At 42.2% G+C, this 16,296-nt stretch overlaps 1 protein-coding gene across 1 annotated transcript in view; it reads left to right on the top strand.

The window, feature by feature from the left end:
* The first annotated feature begins 7,077 nt into the window (after nt 1-7,077).
* dbn1 (drebrin 1) overlaps nt 7,078-16,296 on the top strand; it is a 72,799-nt gene continuing 63,580 nt past the window's right edge. Inside the window, exon 1 of the mRNA XM_084564918.1 lies at nt 7,078-7,197. Within this exon, the coding sequence (XP_084421044.1) occupies nt 7,115-7,197 (83 nt within the window). The 5' untranslated portion in view covers nt 7,078-7,114. The remainder of the gene's footprint in view (nt 7,198-16,296) is intronic.

Raw genomic sequence — 16,296 nt, 5'->3', positions numbered from 1 at the left:
TTTATAAATAAAATTGAGATTCTTTAAATCAGAGAACAACGAGAATAATAAAATAAATGAACAGCTTTAATATAAAATAAATGTTTTAATAATAAAGACATGAGAAAGAAAACTTAGGGGTTTAAGACCTTAAATGTGTAATATGTTACTTTTATTTTAAAACTCTAAATAATTACATTTATCATCAAAATGTGACAGAAAAAAAAGAATCTATTATGTTGTAGAGATGTCCCCTGAAGTTAGCATGCTAACCTGCTAGCCTGTCCCGTCTTGTAGTACCAGTTTCTACGTCAGGGGGCGATAGTGAGTCACTGCTGAGTCCGGTCTGCCTCATTGGTCCGCCTTCGGTCACTGAGAGGAAGAGGGCGTGTCCTCGCCACCATGTCTGTGCACGTCGCCTGTCAGTCAAACACAGATCGTTAGTTCATTTAAATGTCAGTGATCGACCGAGGAGCCTCGAAGACAGAAAACCAAGCGGTGAGTAAAGAGCTTTAAACGTTTAAACTACGAAGTGATAGCTTCAAGGTAGCTAACCATGATAGCTTCAAGGTAGCTAACCATGATAGCTTCAAGGTAGCTAACCATATGATGCTCCTGAGTATTAGCATTAGCATGTTTGCTAATGCTAGCTGCTTATTAAAAGCTGCGACTCACTATCTCAGGTCGCCCCCTGCTGGTCATGGATGTAACTGTAAAATAAAAATAAAAAACATTTTGACGAATCGGGATAACTAGTTTAAAATATAAATCTATGAAATATATGATTTGTAAAAGTCATTACTTTGATAAAGATAGTGATGAATGTCAGTATATAGTTATGTTGTTTTACTGTTAATGGCGATAACAAAGAAAATACTAATATTTAGACAGAAACAATAACTTAAATGACAACTTTAATATTTTATTATGAATCAGTTAAATGAAAACGGTGAAATGTGTCTTTTTATTATTTCACTGAGATAAAACTATGAACTTTGACCTTCCTGTGATTCCTGAGACTGAACACTAGATGGAGACAAAGGCCTGTGACCACACATCACTGTTAAATTATTAAACATGTTAAACATTAAAATGCTTTTATGATCATGTCAGTTATTTAAAACTGTTGTGGAAAGATGAATCAATGTCAGATCCGTTCTTTATCATGTCTGGAAGAATAGATATGAATAAAATAAATGTTTTTTATTAATATTTATTTTAGCATTTTGCATAAAAACGTAACCCTTTATACATTAGGTTTAAAATATAGAAATGAAACTAACCCCAGATCATTGTTATTTAATCTTAAACACGTGTTAATTGTCAGTGACCTCAGATGATGGAGGACCTGTTTCTTGTCACATGTTCATGGAAAATGAGGCAAACAGGATTTCCTGGTTATGTGATGTCATGAAATGTTTGTAGTTTCAAAGTAAAAGACAGATTTTAACAATAAAACAGGAAGAACTGCAGAGAATGATTGTAAACTAAAAGAAACCCATGATCAATAGGGCTGCTAAGATGATGCTGCTTTTAAGGTGTGTGTCAGTATACACTTAATGGCCATTTCATTAGGTACACTGGTGAACACATTCAGTCCTGTATTAAATCCTCAGCATTAGTTTATATAACAGAGAGAGTTATTGATGACACTGTGTTTTCATGCTGGAGGCTGTAGTGTCTAGTGTTATTGAACTCACTCATGTTCAGCATCACAAACTAAACTACAGCCTCCATCCAGTTGAATTACCTCCTTTATGGCGCTGCTTCATCATAACTGAACATTATAACAGTCATGGAGGAGGATTTAGATCAGAATGCATTCACTGGTGTACCTAATAGAGTGGCACAGAAGTGGAGTTTGGTCTGTACAGTCCCACTCTCGTTCCTTCTCTGTTAAATGTTCCTGCTGCTCCTGTTTTAGCTAAAACAAAGGGAACAATATTCTTGAGTTACTGTTTGTTGTTGTGTTTTTTTCTGGCCATAAACCACGTCTTCACCAAGAACTTTGATTTACATGATGAGCTTTCCTCAGCGTCTGACACATGAACACATTCCTTCGCTGCAGGACTTTCAGACGTCCAGAGAGTAAACATTCACACCAAAGAGGAAATGAACACATTCCTCACTCTGCTGCAGGAGCATTGTTACCGACTCTCAGAGTGTGTTCTTGTTTTTATAACGCTGTGGGGGCCAGACTCCTGCAGAATAATAACGCTGGTGGGGGGGGGAAACCTGGTTAGACCTGGTTTCAGAGGACGTCAAAGGAAAGTCCTGCAGGTTTAACCTCTGGAGACACAGAGAAACTAAACAAACTAAACACAAAATACAACAACTTTTATTAATATTTCCAACTAATTTTACATCAGTTAATATTATTGTTTATGTCTTTATTTGACCCAGTCTGCAGAGAACGGATTCTCAGTGTCAGTAACATTGTGTCTGATTAATTAGTGATCAACTAAAACATCTTCTAGATCAGAGAGTAGAAAACACCCTGATAGCAATGATATCATTCTGAACTCATTCAGCAACCCCTTGACTAGAACTGGACCAAGAGTTTAGAGAAATACCACAAAGGTTCTAGTAACAATAGAACCAGGCCCACTCTCCATCTGGACATGTGGAGAACCAAAGAACCCAAAGTGTTCCACGTTGGGTTCTTACCTCTTGAAAGTGAATCTGGCTACAAAATCCTCCTGATTCCACTACAGGAGGCAACGTACACACAATTCAACCTTTGGACATTTTATTTCTCCTGGACATCATCACATTCTACCATTGAGATCATTATACAATCCAGAAGAAGATGGAGATTTCCTCCATGTTGTTCACACATGGAACTCCCCAGGGGAACCAGTCACCAAGGCATGCTACGTATCAATGCTAAGCTAACTGTCACTACTAGATGACTGTGTGGTATTAGTACCACTATAAGCCCAATAGATGGAGGCAAAGGAACAACTTTCAACCACTGTTCCTCAAAGTTGGGCGTAGTTCAGTGAAGGGCGTTGGTTCCACACGTCTCACTGATGTTTGTGTAATTACTGTTTCTACCAGAAGGGGGAGACAGACGTTCCACACTGTGGCCTTAAATATCTGAGAGGAGCTGAGAGCTTCATAGTTTTGGATTGTAAAGATCAATCCAGCCTCAGTATAACCGTATTATTTATTTATTATTTGGTGTCAGTCGGTCCGGCCCTGACCCGGTTTTGGATTACAGAACTCACCACAGGCCTCTGTCTCATCGGTCTGGTATGTGAGCTGGGTTTTTCCTCCACAGGCAGACGTGTAACCCTGTGAGACTCATTAATATTTTCTTTTGAAGTCACCCCTCTTTGTCTGTTCAGAATAAAATCCACTTACAGAGACACTCTCTCAGATTCACTGTGTTCAGATTTAATCCCCAGTTTGGTTTTTATTTCTCTAATCTGGCTCCACATTCGCCGCCCACATCTGTTCTTGGACAGAAACATTCATTCTGAATGAAATGAGACGTTGGAGGGTGGAGCTGATCTCTGTGTGACAAAATGGCAAAAGAGGAATTAAACCAATAACCTCTGCTGTTTAAACCAGGCTTAACTCTGAGAGCATCTCTGAGGACGCCGGCTTCAGGAGAGAGAGCTTTTAATTTGTCTGTCGTTCACGATCCAGGAAGTGATGAAAGGGAAATGGAGCTTTGTCTTTCCTTTTGTTTTGTCCTCCATCTGTCCTCCTGTCTTCCTCCTCCTTCAGAGACATCCCAGTATAGAAGCTGATCAATAAATCAATGAATACCCCTCTGCCACGGTGAAGGAGGCTGAAGCTAGGAAACAAAAAGAAGCAGACAGTGGACTCCTTCGTTTTCTTTTACTACCACAAATAAAACCAATACCTATTTATTTAGTTTCCACATTAAAACAGGAATCAGAATCAGAATCACAGTTTTAACCAGCTGCATTAAAACAGGTCAAATTATGAAAGTTGTGTTTAAATTGACAAATTAAAGCTTTTTAAAGGTGATATCTGAGAACACATTGATTGTCCTACTGTGGTTAGAGATCAACAACGTTTATGTTGCACTGGAAATTTTAGACTATTTTAAAGTTCAGCATTTGAAATGAACACGATCAGTTTTATCTTTAAAACCAAACAAGCAGCCCTGCGATGGACTGGAGACCTGTCCAGGGTGTACCCCTGCCTCTCGCCCGATGACAGCTGGGATAGGCTCCAGCAGACCCCCTGTGACCCTTAACAGGACTAAACGGGTATAGAAGATGAATGAATGAATGAACCAAACAAGCAGTGAACCAAGTGCTGTCAGTTCATGACGTTTACAGCCTCGTACCACAGCCTGTTTTATTTTCTCCATTCATGACTAATGACATCAGGCAACATCTCTGAATCTGTTGCTACCCTAAAACACTTCGTCACACATTTCCAACTAATTAATTTCAAAGTTTCAACATTACGTGTTACTCTGTGTTTAGCTCTCCAAAAGAAAGGACGATTGTTTTCAGAACACGATCTTCTCCTCACCACAGACTCACCAGCAGACGGACTCCTGGTGGAGACCAAACCAGAGCTAAAAGAGAGTGAATATAGGATTGTTATCGTTATAAGAAGGTGATAATTGTGGCTGCTGCTGAATATAATTCTTCATTTAAATGCTCTTTAGTTTAATAAACGTGTCATCTTGGAGAAAAATCTTCTTCAGCTGAGAACTCATTTCTTTGTTCTCCCGTCAGAAGAAAACTTGGAAAAACAGAATTTAAAAGTCATGTGGTCTGATTCCTAAAGCTGCTCTTCGATGACGCTCGGAGGATTAAAACACTCTGATTTTCTAAAGTGTAATTTATTCCTGGCTGAAGCTGGAGCAGAGTCGGTGTAATCTCCACCTTTCAGCGCTGACAGGCTAATTTGTCCAGTCAGAGCCTCCGTTAAGAAAAGAGGCAGTTTAGTGTCGGTTCAGTCTGGTTTGGACTCGGTCTTTATCACAGCAGCAGCAGAGAAGAGACGTCTGTTTGGTTTTAACGCAGCTGCTTCAGACTGAGACGATAAAAGGTCTTGATTTACAGAATTAAAGACAAATGGGCGTCGTCACCCGCCAGAGTAGAGTCATGCACTTAGCGTATTAGCTGTGTCATCATTGGACACTTATCTTTCTTCAGGAGGCAGTAGGCGGGGCTAAGTATCAGTTGACTCATGATGTCACAGAGGCTGGTTGCTGATTGGTTTTCTGGAAAGTGAGGTTTAAAAAACTCACCTGCAGTTACAGCATGTCACCACAGGGGTCGCCAGAGTCGAGCTGCTTCAGTTTTAAATAAGATGTTAGAACTAAACCCTTTGACACGTTATTAAAGTTTAGGACTGTTATGGACTAGACTGACTAAAAACAGACACACCTTTAAATGAAAGACTTTCTAACAGTTAATGCTAGTTTTAAAGGTTACATTAAGAATATTGTTTATATATTTACTGATAATTAAACATGAATATTCACTATATTAAACCAGCCTATTATTACCTACAGAGTTTATACCTTATACTGTAGTAAAATGGTTGAAAAGTTGAGTACAGTGCCGCTTATTATTATTATTATTACTATTATTATTATTCATTACTTATTTAGTATATTTAGTATATTTAATATATTTAGTATATTTAGTATATTTAGGCCGCTATCTGAGCGCCATCACTTCCACAAACGTGAAGATCAGACTGAGACAAATCCCTGATTGACTGAAACTAAACCAGGACCTGAACCACACCTGAGTCTCATCACATTGATGGAAACACTTCTGAACACATGGACTCTGATTGGATCCTAGAGGAGCTCCTCTCTGATATGTAATATTGGCTCATTTTAGTCAGTAAACTATTTCAGCAGCGTTCTGTTCCTGTTCCGTGTCTTTGCTTCTCTCCGTCTACTTTCAGTAACTGTGTTAATATCTGATGTTTAGTAATTCAGCTCCACAAAGAGCCAGACTCTGTTTAGAGGTTCACTGGTTCATTGTCGTCTTTTCCCTCAGTTGGATTAAGTGACCTATATAATATATATAATATATATTTACTAAGATATTCACAGAGCTCTTAGAGCGTAAACAGCTACAGGCTAAATAAAAGGGGACTGACCCCCCCCCCCCCTCCATTCTCCTCAGTGTGGAGCTCTGACAGAGGAGGGAAGGTATGTGGGCTCGCTGCCAGCCGCCGTCGGGTCGGGTCGGGCCTGGCGTGGGGTTCAACTCCACTGTGAAGCCGACGGGGTTACCGGGACAACCGGGACAACCGGGCACCGCCGCCACAGACGAGAGAGAGAGAGGAAGAAAGAAAACAGTCCTAGAAAGATAAAACAGATCAGAGACAGAGATATGGATCAATGTGGTTTAAACCTGATCAATGACCGTTTCCATGGTGACCAACAAGGAGGATGAAGGAGGAGATGAGGAGGAGGAGGAGATGTTAAACTGAAGTCATTGATCCGTGGCTGTAAAGGTGCTGATTCACCTGGAGGATCGTTTTAGAGGATGAGCTGCTGTTAAACATTAAAGTGTTTCTGTTATTTAGTCTAAACCGTCAAAACATTAGGAACACGTGTTGGTTCAACAGTTGAATCAACATCTGTCAGAAACTAAACTGAACATTCAGAGCAGGACTGTTCTACTAGTGTACCTAATGATATGGCCACAGCTCTAGCTAATGTTCCTGTATTGATCAAGGTTTTCTTTTAGTTAAAATCATTCTTTACATTTTGGACAGTTTTACTCCAGGACATGACAGGACGTCCTGTTTGTCTCTACTCGTTGGACGTGGACGAGTCTTTCTTAACGTTTACATTTTTATCCTTTAAACTAAATTTATGAAGAGAGAATATTTTATTGTAAAATGTTCAGATTGATTTAATATAATATATAAAGATAGAAACTAGTTTAGAATAAAACCCTTGAACATCAGCTGATCTCAGTGAAGCAGTCACTGACTCCTCGGGCGCTAGGACCCGTCAGACACCAGGCTGTCCTCTTTGTCTCCACCAGTCAGAGCCTCCTCCTCCTCCTCCTCCTCTTCCTCCTCCTCCTCCTCCTCTCCGTCCTCCTCCTGCTCTCATTCCGCGTCTCTCTCCATCAGCAGCGGTCTGGATGCTCGCAGGGACGGAACCATGTCTGTGAACCTCGGGAAGAACCGGCTGGCCCTGCTGACCGCGTACCAAGACGTCATCGACGAGACCTCGGACACCGACTGGTGAGTCCTGCACCTCCTCGTCCTCCTCGTCCTCCTCTTCCTCCTGTTCCTCCTACCTGCCTTTCCTCCTCTCTCTCGGCTCCATTTGGGGGTTTTTTGTTGTCCGGGCTTGGTGCGCGCTGAGGATGCGCAAGGACCCGGGAGCGCACACCGCGCACCACCAACCACCACCACCACCACCTCCTCCTCCTCCTCCTCCTCCTCCATCATCCTGTGAACTCCGCGGATCTTTCAGCTCGGAGCAGCAGCACAGAGGAGTTGAAGGAGTCAGTGCACCAGTGAGAGTGGAGCGGTTTGTTGGAGGAGGTGTCCGGTCAGGGAGCAGCAGGTCCGCAGAGTCCGTGCGCACCGGGACAAATAACTGCGCTTTGTTTCCGTCCCTCGGGTCCACGCGGGTCCTGGGGAGACCGAGGCCCCCCCAGAGACACCTGGGACCTGGTCCAGGCTTCACTGTTAGGCCCTACAGCGGCATTTTGAGGCTTGATGGGCCCGGGCCGGAGACACTGATGAGCCCCTGAAGAGGAGAGGGGCGAGGCCGATGGCTGGGGGGGGGAGGAGGAGGGGGGGAGAGGGGGAGGGAGAGGAGGAGGAGGAGGAGGAAGAGGAGGGGGGTTTCCATCATCACCCTTTGTGGCCTCTCCTCACAGAGAAGTAGAGAAATGTAAGGATTAAAAAAGTCCATGGATCTGATTGAGCCCTGGCCACTTCATTAGGTACACCAGTCCATTTTACTAGAGGGTTCATGATGCTGAAGTAGAAACAGAAACAGATTATTTACAGCTGTGTATACACCTACTGGCCACTTCATTAGGTACACCAGTATAAAACTAAACCTCTGAATCTGAATCTCAAAGTAAATTAAAGACAAATAAATAAAAACATTGATTTCATTTTAACATCTTTTAGTCAAAGTGAGATAAAGTAGTCGTTGCTGCTTCATCAGTGTTTATACAGAGAAGTTAATAGAACTTTAATTGTTGATTTAAATATAAATTAAATGTAAAGTTAACTTTCTCCAGATCATTAGTTCTAAACCAACGTTGTTCTTAATCCAGTTTAACAGCAGCTCCAGTGATTTACATCTTTACTGACGTCAGTGAACGTTATAACACTAATGAAGGAGGATTTAGATTAGAATACATTCACTAGTGTACCTAATATTTTGACTTATATATATTTTACTTCCTAGAGTCAAATCAACACAAAGTTCATTTTAATATCACAGAACAAAGAAACATTAACAGAGAAGCTTCTGTCACATGACTGACACAGTGAACTTTATAAATAATATTAAATAATATCACACTCTGGTGATTAAATGGAGCAAGATCATTAGACGTGATGTCATTTGTTAGTGACCAGAACTGAAACATGATCAGTTCAGACACAACGTAAACTTGACCAGAGTTAGTGCAGGACTCTTTATTAGGATGCATTGGTGTACCTAATGTTTTGGCTGGTGAGTGGGAAGTTGAATCCTTGACAGTATTCTTTCTGAATGTTTTCCATCAGAGTAGTTTCGGTGTTTGTGTCGCTCCTTCCTCCTTCTCCTGTTGTTTTGGTTCGGACAGAAAGTGAAAAGAGGAACTGATTGAAAATGTTGATTTAGTTTCACAAGTTTCTTTTAATATTTGACTCCAGTTAAAGTTTAACCTGACGTCCTTGGTGGTCGCTGCTGCAGCTTCAGTGAAACCAGCCAAAGAAGCATGGAGCTCAGGTTATCTCTGGGTTAGAGTAGTCGCCGTCTAAACCGTTAAACATGAACCTGGGTTAGTGTTAGTGGGTTAGTGTTAGTGTTAGTGGGGTTAGTGTTAGTGTTAGTGGGGTTAGTGTTAGTGGGTTAATGTTAGTGTTAGTGGGGTTAGTGTTAGTGTTAGTGGGGTTAGTGTTAGTGTTAGTGGGGTTAGTGTTAGTGTTAGGGGGTTAGTGTTAGTGTTAGTGTTAGGGGGTTAGTGTTAGTGGGGTTAGTGTTAGTTTGTTAGTGGGGTTAGTGTTAGTGGGTTAATGTTAGTGTTAGGGGGGTTAGGGGGGTTAGTGTTAGTGGGTTAGGGGGGTTAGTGGGGTTAGTGTTAGGCCCTGTCCACACGCAAACGCAAAATCTGAGGTTTTTTTCATCGTTTTGGCCGAGCGTCCACACGTATCCCGTAAACGCATAGCCCTAAAACGCACTTTTCTGAAAACGGGTCCCAGGGTGGAGAAATTTGAAAACGCACCTCTAGCGTTTCTGTGTAGACGCCTAAAACGAATACGATGACGTCATCGTATTCGCCCCCCCCCAGCAGCCTTCCACCTCCCGCGAGACGTCTCATAACAACATCAACAACAATGGCGGACTACATGCTAGTTTACCTGCTGGAGAAGATATTGAGCCTATTAGGGCTACTAGGGCTAAATATCATGCTCCTGTGCCACCACGCTGAGCAAAAAAAGGAGATTTGTAAACAGCGCTCGAGATTTGTGCGCATGCTCCGTCTCTTCTTCTCCGTTTTGGGTGAATTTCTGAAACTGAAACAGCGCCACCTATAGGCCTGGAATATGAAGTAGCGTTTCAGGTCGAGCTAAAACGGATACGTGTGGACAGGATATTTCTTGAAACGATGACGTCAAAAACGGAGAAAAAAAAGATCGTTTTCCTTTTGGCGTTTGCGTGTGGACAGGGCCTTAGTGTTAGTGGGGTTAGTGTTAGTGTTAGTGGGGTTAGTGGGTTAGTGTTAGTGTTAGTGGGGTTAGTGGGGTTAGTGTTAGTGGGGTTAGTGTTAGTGGGTTAGTGTTAGTGTTAGTGTTAGTGGGGTTAGTGTTAGTGGGTTAGTTCTGCTGCTCATTATTCTGGATCAGCTCTGACTCTTCTTCTGCTTTGACTCAGCGTTTCTCTGACCATCAGTTAATTAAATTATGGATGATCCAGAGATGAACCTTGTGTCTGAGTGGTCTGGACCTTCAGCACAACATCAATGATTTGTCCAGTGAAGATAATCAGCCGTAACATTATGACCACTGACACTGATTGTCTTGTTGCCGTGGCTCCTGTCAGTTGGTGGTGGATGTATCAGGCAGCAAGTTGAACATTTTATCCTCAAAGTTGATGTTGGAAGCATCAGGAGGGAAAATGTTCAAGTGGAAGGATTTGACATTATGACAAGAAACAAACTCTAGTTGACTGGGTCAGAACCTCTCCAGAACTAGTGGTGGTTCTAGGTTCTTATGGTAATGTTTTTTGATTTCTGAAAGGACTACCGATGCTACAGGTTTCTGTTTGGTTGGTTTTATTTATTATTCAGACCCAGGACTGGTTTCCATCGTTCTTCCAGGATGTGTGTGTCCTGACAGTCTGAACTCTCTTGTTGAGCTGTTAATCCGACAGGAAATGAGGCTTTTTCCTTCACACGTCTTCACCAAAGTGTTGAAGTGTAAATCAGGTCTGGTGTCATGTGTGGAGCTGTGAGGGGTGGCAAGCAGTCAGTCAGCCAGTCAGTAGTCAGTCAGCCAGTCAGTAGTCAGTCAGTCAGTCAGTCAGTCAGTAGTCAGTAGTTAGTAGTCAGTCAGTCAGTAGTCAGTCAGTAGTCAGTCATTCAGTCAGTCAGTAGTCAGTCAGTCAGTAGTCAGTAGTCAGTCAGTAGTCAGTCAGTCAGTCAGTAGTCAGTCAGTCAGTCAGTAGTTAGTAGTCAGTAGTCAGTCAGTCAGTAGTCAGTAGTCAGTCAGTCAGTCAGTAGTTAGTAGTCAGTCAGTCAGTCATTCAGTCAGTCAGTAGTCAGTCAGTAGTCAGTCATTCAGTCAGTCAGTAGTCTGTCAGTAGTCAGTCAGTAGTTAGTAGTTAGTAGTCAGTCATTCAGTCAGTCAGTAGTCTGTCAGTAGTCAGTCAGTCAGTAGTCAGTCAGTCAGTCAGTAGTCAGTAGTCAGTAGTTAGTAGTCAGTCATTCAGTCAGTCAGTAGTCTGTCAGTAGTCAGTCAGTCAGTAGTCAGTCAGTCAGTCAGTCAGTCAGTAGTCAGTTAGTAGTCAGTCATTCAGTCAGTCAGTCAGTAGTCAGTCAGTCAGTCAGTCAGTCAGTCAGTCGTCAGTTAGTAGTCAGTCATTCAGTCAGTCATTCAGTCATTCAGTCAGTAAGTAGTCAGTCAGTCAGTCAGTCAGTCATTCAGTCAGTAAGTAGTCAGTCAGTCAGTCAGTCAGCCAGTCAGTAGTTAGTAGTTAGTAGTCAGTCATTCAGTCAGTCAGTAGTCTGTCAGTAGTCAGTCAGTCAGTAGTCAGTCAGTCATTAAGTCAGTCAGTAGTCAGTAGTTAGTAGTCAGTCATTCAGTCAGTCAGTCAGTCAGTCAGTCAGTTAGTAGTCAGTCATTCAGTCAGTGATTCAGTCAGTCAGTCAGTCAGTAGTCAGTCAGTCAGTCAGTCAGTCAGTCAGTCAGTCAGTAGTCAGTAGTCAGTCAGTCAGTCAGTCATTCAGTCAGTCATTCAGTCAGTAAGTAGTCAGTCAGTCAGTCAGTCAGTCATTCAGTCAGTCATTCAGTCAGTAGTCAGTCAGTAGTCAGTCAGTCAGTAGTCAGTTAGTATTCAGTCAGTCAGTAGTCAGTCAGTAGTCAGTCAGTCAGTCAGTAGTCAGTCAGTAGTCAGTCAGTCAGTAGTCATTCATTCAGTCATTCATTCAGTCAGTCAGTCAGTCAGTCAGTAGTCAGTCAGTCAGTAGTCAGTCAGTAGTCAGTCAGTCAGTAGTCAGTCAGTAGTCAGTCAGTAGTCATTCATTCAGTCATTCATTCAGTCAGACAGTCAGTAGTCAGTCAGTCAGTCAGTCAGTCAGTCAGTAGTCATTCATTCAGTCAGTCAGTCAGTCAGTCAGTCAGTAGTCAGTCAGTAGTCAGTCAGTAGTCAGTAGTCAGTCAGTCAGTAGTCATTCATTCAGTCATTCATTCATTCAGTCAGTCAGTCAGTAGTCAGTAGTCAGTCAGTCAGTAGTCAGTCAGTAGTCAGTCAGTCAGTCATTCAGTCAGTCAGTCAGTAGTCAGTAGTCAGTAGTCAGTCAGTCAGTAGTCAGTCAGTAGTCAGTAGTCATTCATTCAGTCATTCATTCAGTCAGTCAGTCAGTAGTCAGTCAGTCAGTCAGTCAGTCAGTAGTCATTCATTCAGTCAGTCAGTCAGTCAGTCAGTCAGTAGTCAGTCAGTAGTCAGTAGTCAGTCAGTCAGTAGTCATTCATTCAGTCATTCATTCATTCAGTCAGTCAGTCAGTAGTCAGTAGTCAGTCAGTCAGTAGTCAGTCAGTAGTCAGTCAGTCATTCAGTCAGTCAGTCAGTAGTCAGTAGTCAGTCAGTCAGTAGTCAGTCAGTAGTCAGTAGTCATTCATTCAGTCATTCATTCAGTCAGTAGTCAGTCAGTCATTCAGTCATTCATTCATTCAGTCATTCATTCAGTCAGTAGTCAGTAGTCAGTCAGTCAGTCAGTCAGTCATTCATTCATTCAGTCATTCATTCAGTCATTCATTCATTCAGTCAGTCAGTCAGTCAGTCAGTAGTCAGTCAGTAGTCATTCAGTCAGTCAAAGGTTAGCGTTCAGATGTTTGCTGGTTCAGTCTGATGAGGGATGATGCCGGGGGCCTCAGGCCTGCCCTCGTTTTTCACACTTGACGAGGTTTGAACAAAAGGCAAAGACTTCCAAACACGACTGACCCCAAACAACACGGGATACCCCCCACACACCCCTCCACCCTCCACCCCACACCCCATCTGCCTACTGTCTATGTATCTGGGAGGGACATTTAAAGATAAACGTTATGTCTCAGGATCAAACAGGTCTGGATTTATTCTTAATGATGGAAACAATTCTACCAAAGATGACAAAGCTAGTGAGCTGATAGAAAATGGCTGCTTCAACAGGAATTACTTCTGTACATAACTTAAACAACAGTTTGACCCATCCACTAACATGGAGGGGGCGGAGCTTATGGACTATAATGCAACCAGCCACCAGGGGGAGCTCTACTGGCTTTGGGCTTCACGTTTGAGGAGCTGTCATGGCGTCTACTTTTACTACAGTCTGTGGAGGAAAGTTAATGTGGAACTAATTTGATTCAGAGTCGACGTCTGTCCAAGAAAAAATACTGAAGCTTTTCAAACATGAGGCTGATTATTTATCTCCAGATACTCTTGGTGAGACCAAATGATGAAGGAAACCGATGAGTGGATGAGTGGACTGATTGATCATGAAGAGTGTTTAGTTTATCATGTTCTTCTTCATCTTGTTCACCTCTTCGTAGCAGAACTCACAGCTGTAGACGTCTGATGGTTAATTACACGATGTCCTCTCGTAGTACTCGTCCCCTGTGAGCCTTGTCTCAGCTCGTCCTCCCTCTGCTCACACTCAGAACTTTCTGCATCGCTGGCAGAGAGCGTAGAAACGTCAGTCGTGAGTGGCTGAAAGTGAAGCGATAACAAGAGGTGGATCCAGATGTAGAAGGATGAAGCTCCATCTTGGCTCAGAACGGGAACAAGGATCCTGATGAGGACTCCAAACACCTAGACGGCAGCCCACTGCCCAAAATCTGTCTTGTTTTAGTGTGGAATGACTTTGGAGATGATGACTGCCTCATAGTGTCAGAGACTTGTGTTTTTGTTTTCTCTCTAGTTTCACATCTTTCATATGTTTTCACTGTGACGTTATTTTAGAAACCGCAGCAAAGCTCAAAAGTACAGAAATCTGCAAGAATATCTTCACTGACGTGCTTTATTTTCATTCTTAACGTCTCAGAGATACGTAAGACCATGAAAATATTAATCAGACAAAAAATGAGCCAGAATAAATTTGTGATTTTTATGCAGAAACATTTTGTCTTACTTCATTTAACGTTTATTGACTTTTATTGGTTTTATATTTGCTAGCTGGCTTTGTTATTCTTCACTTTGCTGCCATCAGCTGTCAGTGAGTGGAATAATAATAATAAATAAATGATACTCAATAGCACCCCCAGTGGACAAAAACTCCAGAACGCTCCTTTAATATAAAAAAGAGAGAAAACAAAACTTAATAGTATTGTCATGTCTTTATGTTCATTGCAGCAGTGTCTCTTCGTCCATGTGTCTTCGTCCAGCTCGTCTCTGTCCTCAGACCTTTTAAATCCAGTCAGCTTTCAGGTCAGACGATGTTCTCAGAGTTTAGTTTTAGATTTTCCCTCTCATGTGGACTGTGGACATTCTGAGGAGTAAATACAGGAAATGGTTTGTGTTTTACTTCCTGATCTGGCAGGGCTATCTTCTAGTGTTTGAGATCAAGTTTGAGATTAGAGAGAAAAACCCTCAGTAACCAGTCAGAGATGTGAGTTGTTTCCAAGTAACAGTAAAAATGCTAACTGTCTTAGCTAATGTTAGCTAGCATGCTACTTTAGACAGCTGTTAAACTGATAAATGAAGTCAGTTCTTCTTGGTTGGTGGTTGTGTAATCAGCTTGTAGCTGGACTGGATAATGGAAGGACTTGTAGTGTGTGCACGTTTGAGATTAGAGAGAAAAACTGTGAAGTTTCAAAATCTAGTAAAAACTCAGGCAGACGTGATAAATGAGTACTGATGTCTGTCTCTCCTCCAGTGCTACTAAAATAAAAGGGCAGTTGGATAAAAAAGTCCAGTCCCTGAAGCAAAAGAGAACAGAACTGTTGAACCTGAGACGTTAGACGACAGTAGAGATGACTGATAAAAAGGGCAGCCAGAGAATCAGGGTTATCCAATATCAAACAATCTGCAGACGTTCAGGAATGCAAAGTGATCCGTGGCCTCTGATTGGCCGCAGGCTGCTATCATATGACCCCTTGACCCCCTCCAGCTGTTTGAGGAAGCCATTACCTGACAAATCACCTCTAACAAAAGAAGAAAATGGTGGTAAGACGAGCTGAGAGCCAGAAAACCCTCTGAGCTCTGTTAACTCAGACGCTGTAGTCGGCCTCTCCTCGGCTCACATTTATTCGGCCGTTCTAATATTTTATTAATACAGTTTGTTTATCAGCCCTGGGCGAGCTTTGTGTTCACACTGAGGTCTGGACTCAAGGTCGTCTACACAACGCAGCGCTGAGGAGGTCAAAGGAAAAACAAAACAGCCACGGGCTCATGGTGTTCTGTTCTACACCATCAAAGGAAAAAGGTTTCTACACTCCTCACTGCTTCACTGGATGACAGGATGAGGAGGAATGTGAGTTTCTCTCCATCATAACTGAACCAGGTCCGGAGAGTCACAGCCGACTAAAGCTGAGGTTAACATCAGAACCAGCTACAGGATCACGTTACAACCTGAACCTTTATAAACGGAAAGAAACGTTAAGAGGTTTTATGGTTTTATGTCTGTTAGCTTCACAAAGATGGTGCTCTGAGTGTTATTCAAAGAAGAAAGGTGGAGAACAGTTAAGGAAACATCTTCCTTCTGCAAACAAGCACCAGAAACCTTTAACTAGTAAACTGTAAGAACATTAGTCTTGATCTGTTCTGTAGTAAAGATGCTGAAGACGTGAGCGTCCGGCTGCTCTCATTAACTCTCTCAGATGGAGGCTTCTTCCTGTCAGCTCATGTTTCTAGTGACAGATCCTCCATCAGGAAGTAGGCTCAGACCAATCAGACGTGTCCAGGTTTGACCTCTGACCTCCTGAACCCTGAACCCTCAGCAGGTATTTCATTGATTTATTAATCTACCGTCTGATTCATGAAGAACAGGGTCAGTAGAGCAACATACAGACGAACAGGATTTAACTGTTATCGTCTGTTTAAGAAACCACAGTATGACATCATCATCATCATCATCATCATCATCATCATCATCTCTATATCCTTCACTACACAGGACCAGACAATAACAGATTTATTGAACTTATTTGCTTTTTTAAATCTAGAACTCTTGAGTCTTAAATGTCTTCAGTCCAAGCTGCAGTTTAAACATCATATTTATAAATGTCTGACAGGTTGATTGGTCAAATCTGTTCTGATGTAAATGTTTTCCTTCTTTCTCTCTGTTTGATAAATCGTCACAGTTTTAGCCGTGTCTTAGTTTCTAGAGGTAGTTTATGTTCTCAGCTCATCCAGCTGTGAATTCATTAATGGTGCCGTTGGTTTGAGATGATGCTGCTGCGCTGGAATAAGTCCAG

Source organism: Chelon labrosus, assembly GCF_963514085.1.
Source record: "Chelon labrosus genome assembly, chromosome: 17".
In the NCBI taxonomy this organism is placed as follows: Eukaryota; Metazoa; Chordata; class Actinopteri; order Mugiliformes; family Mugilidae; genus Chelon; species Chelon labrosus.
This window is presented reverse-complemented; position numbering and strand designations above follow the sequence as displayed.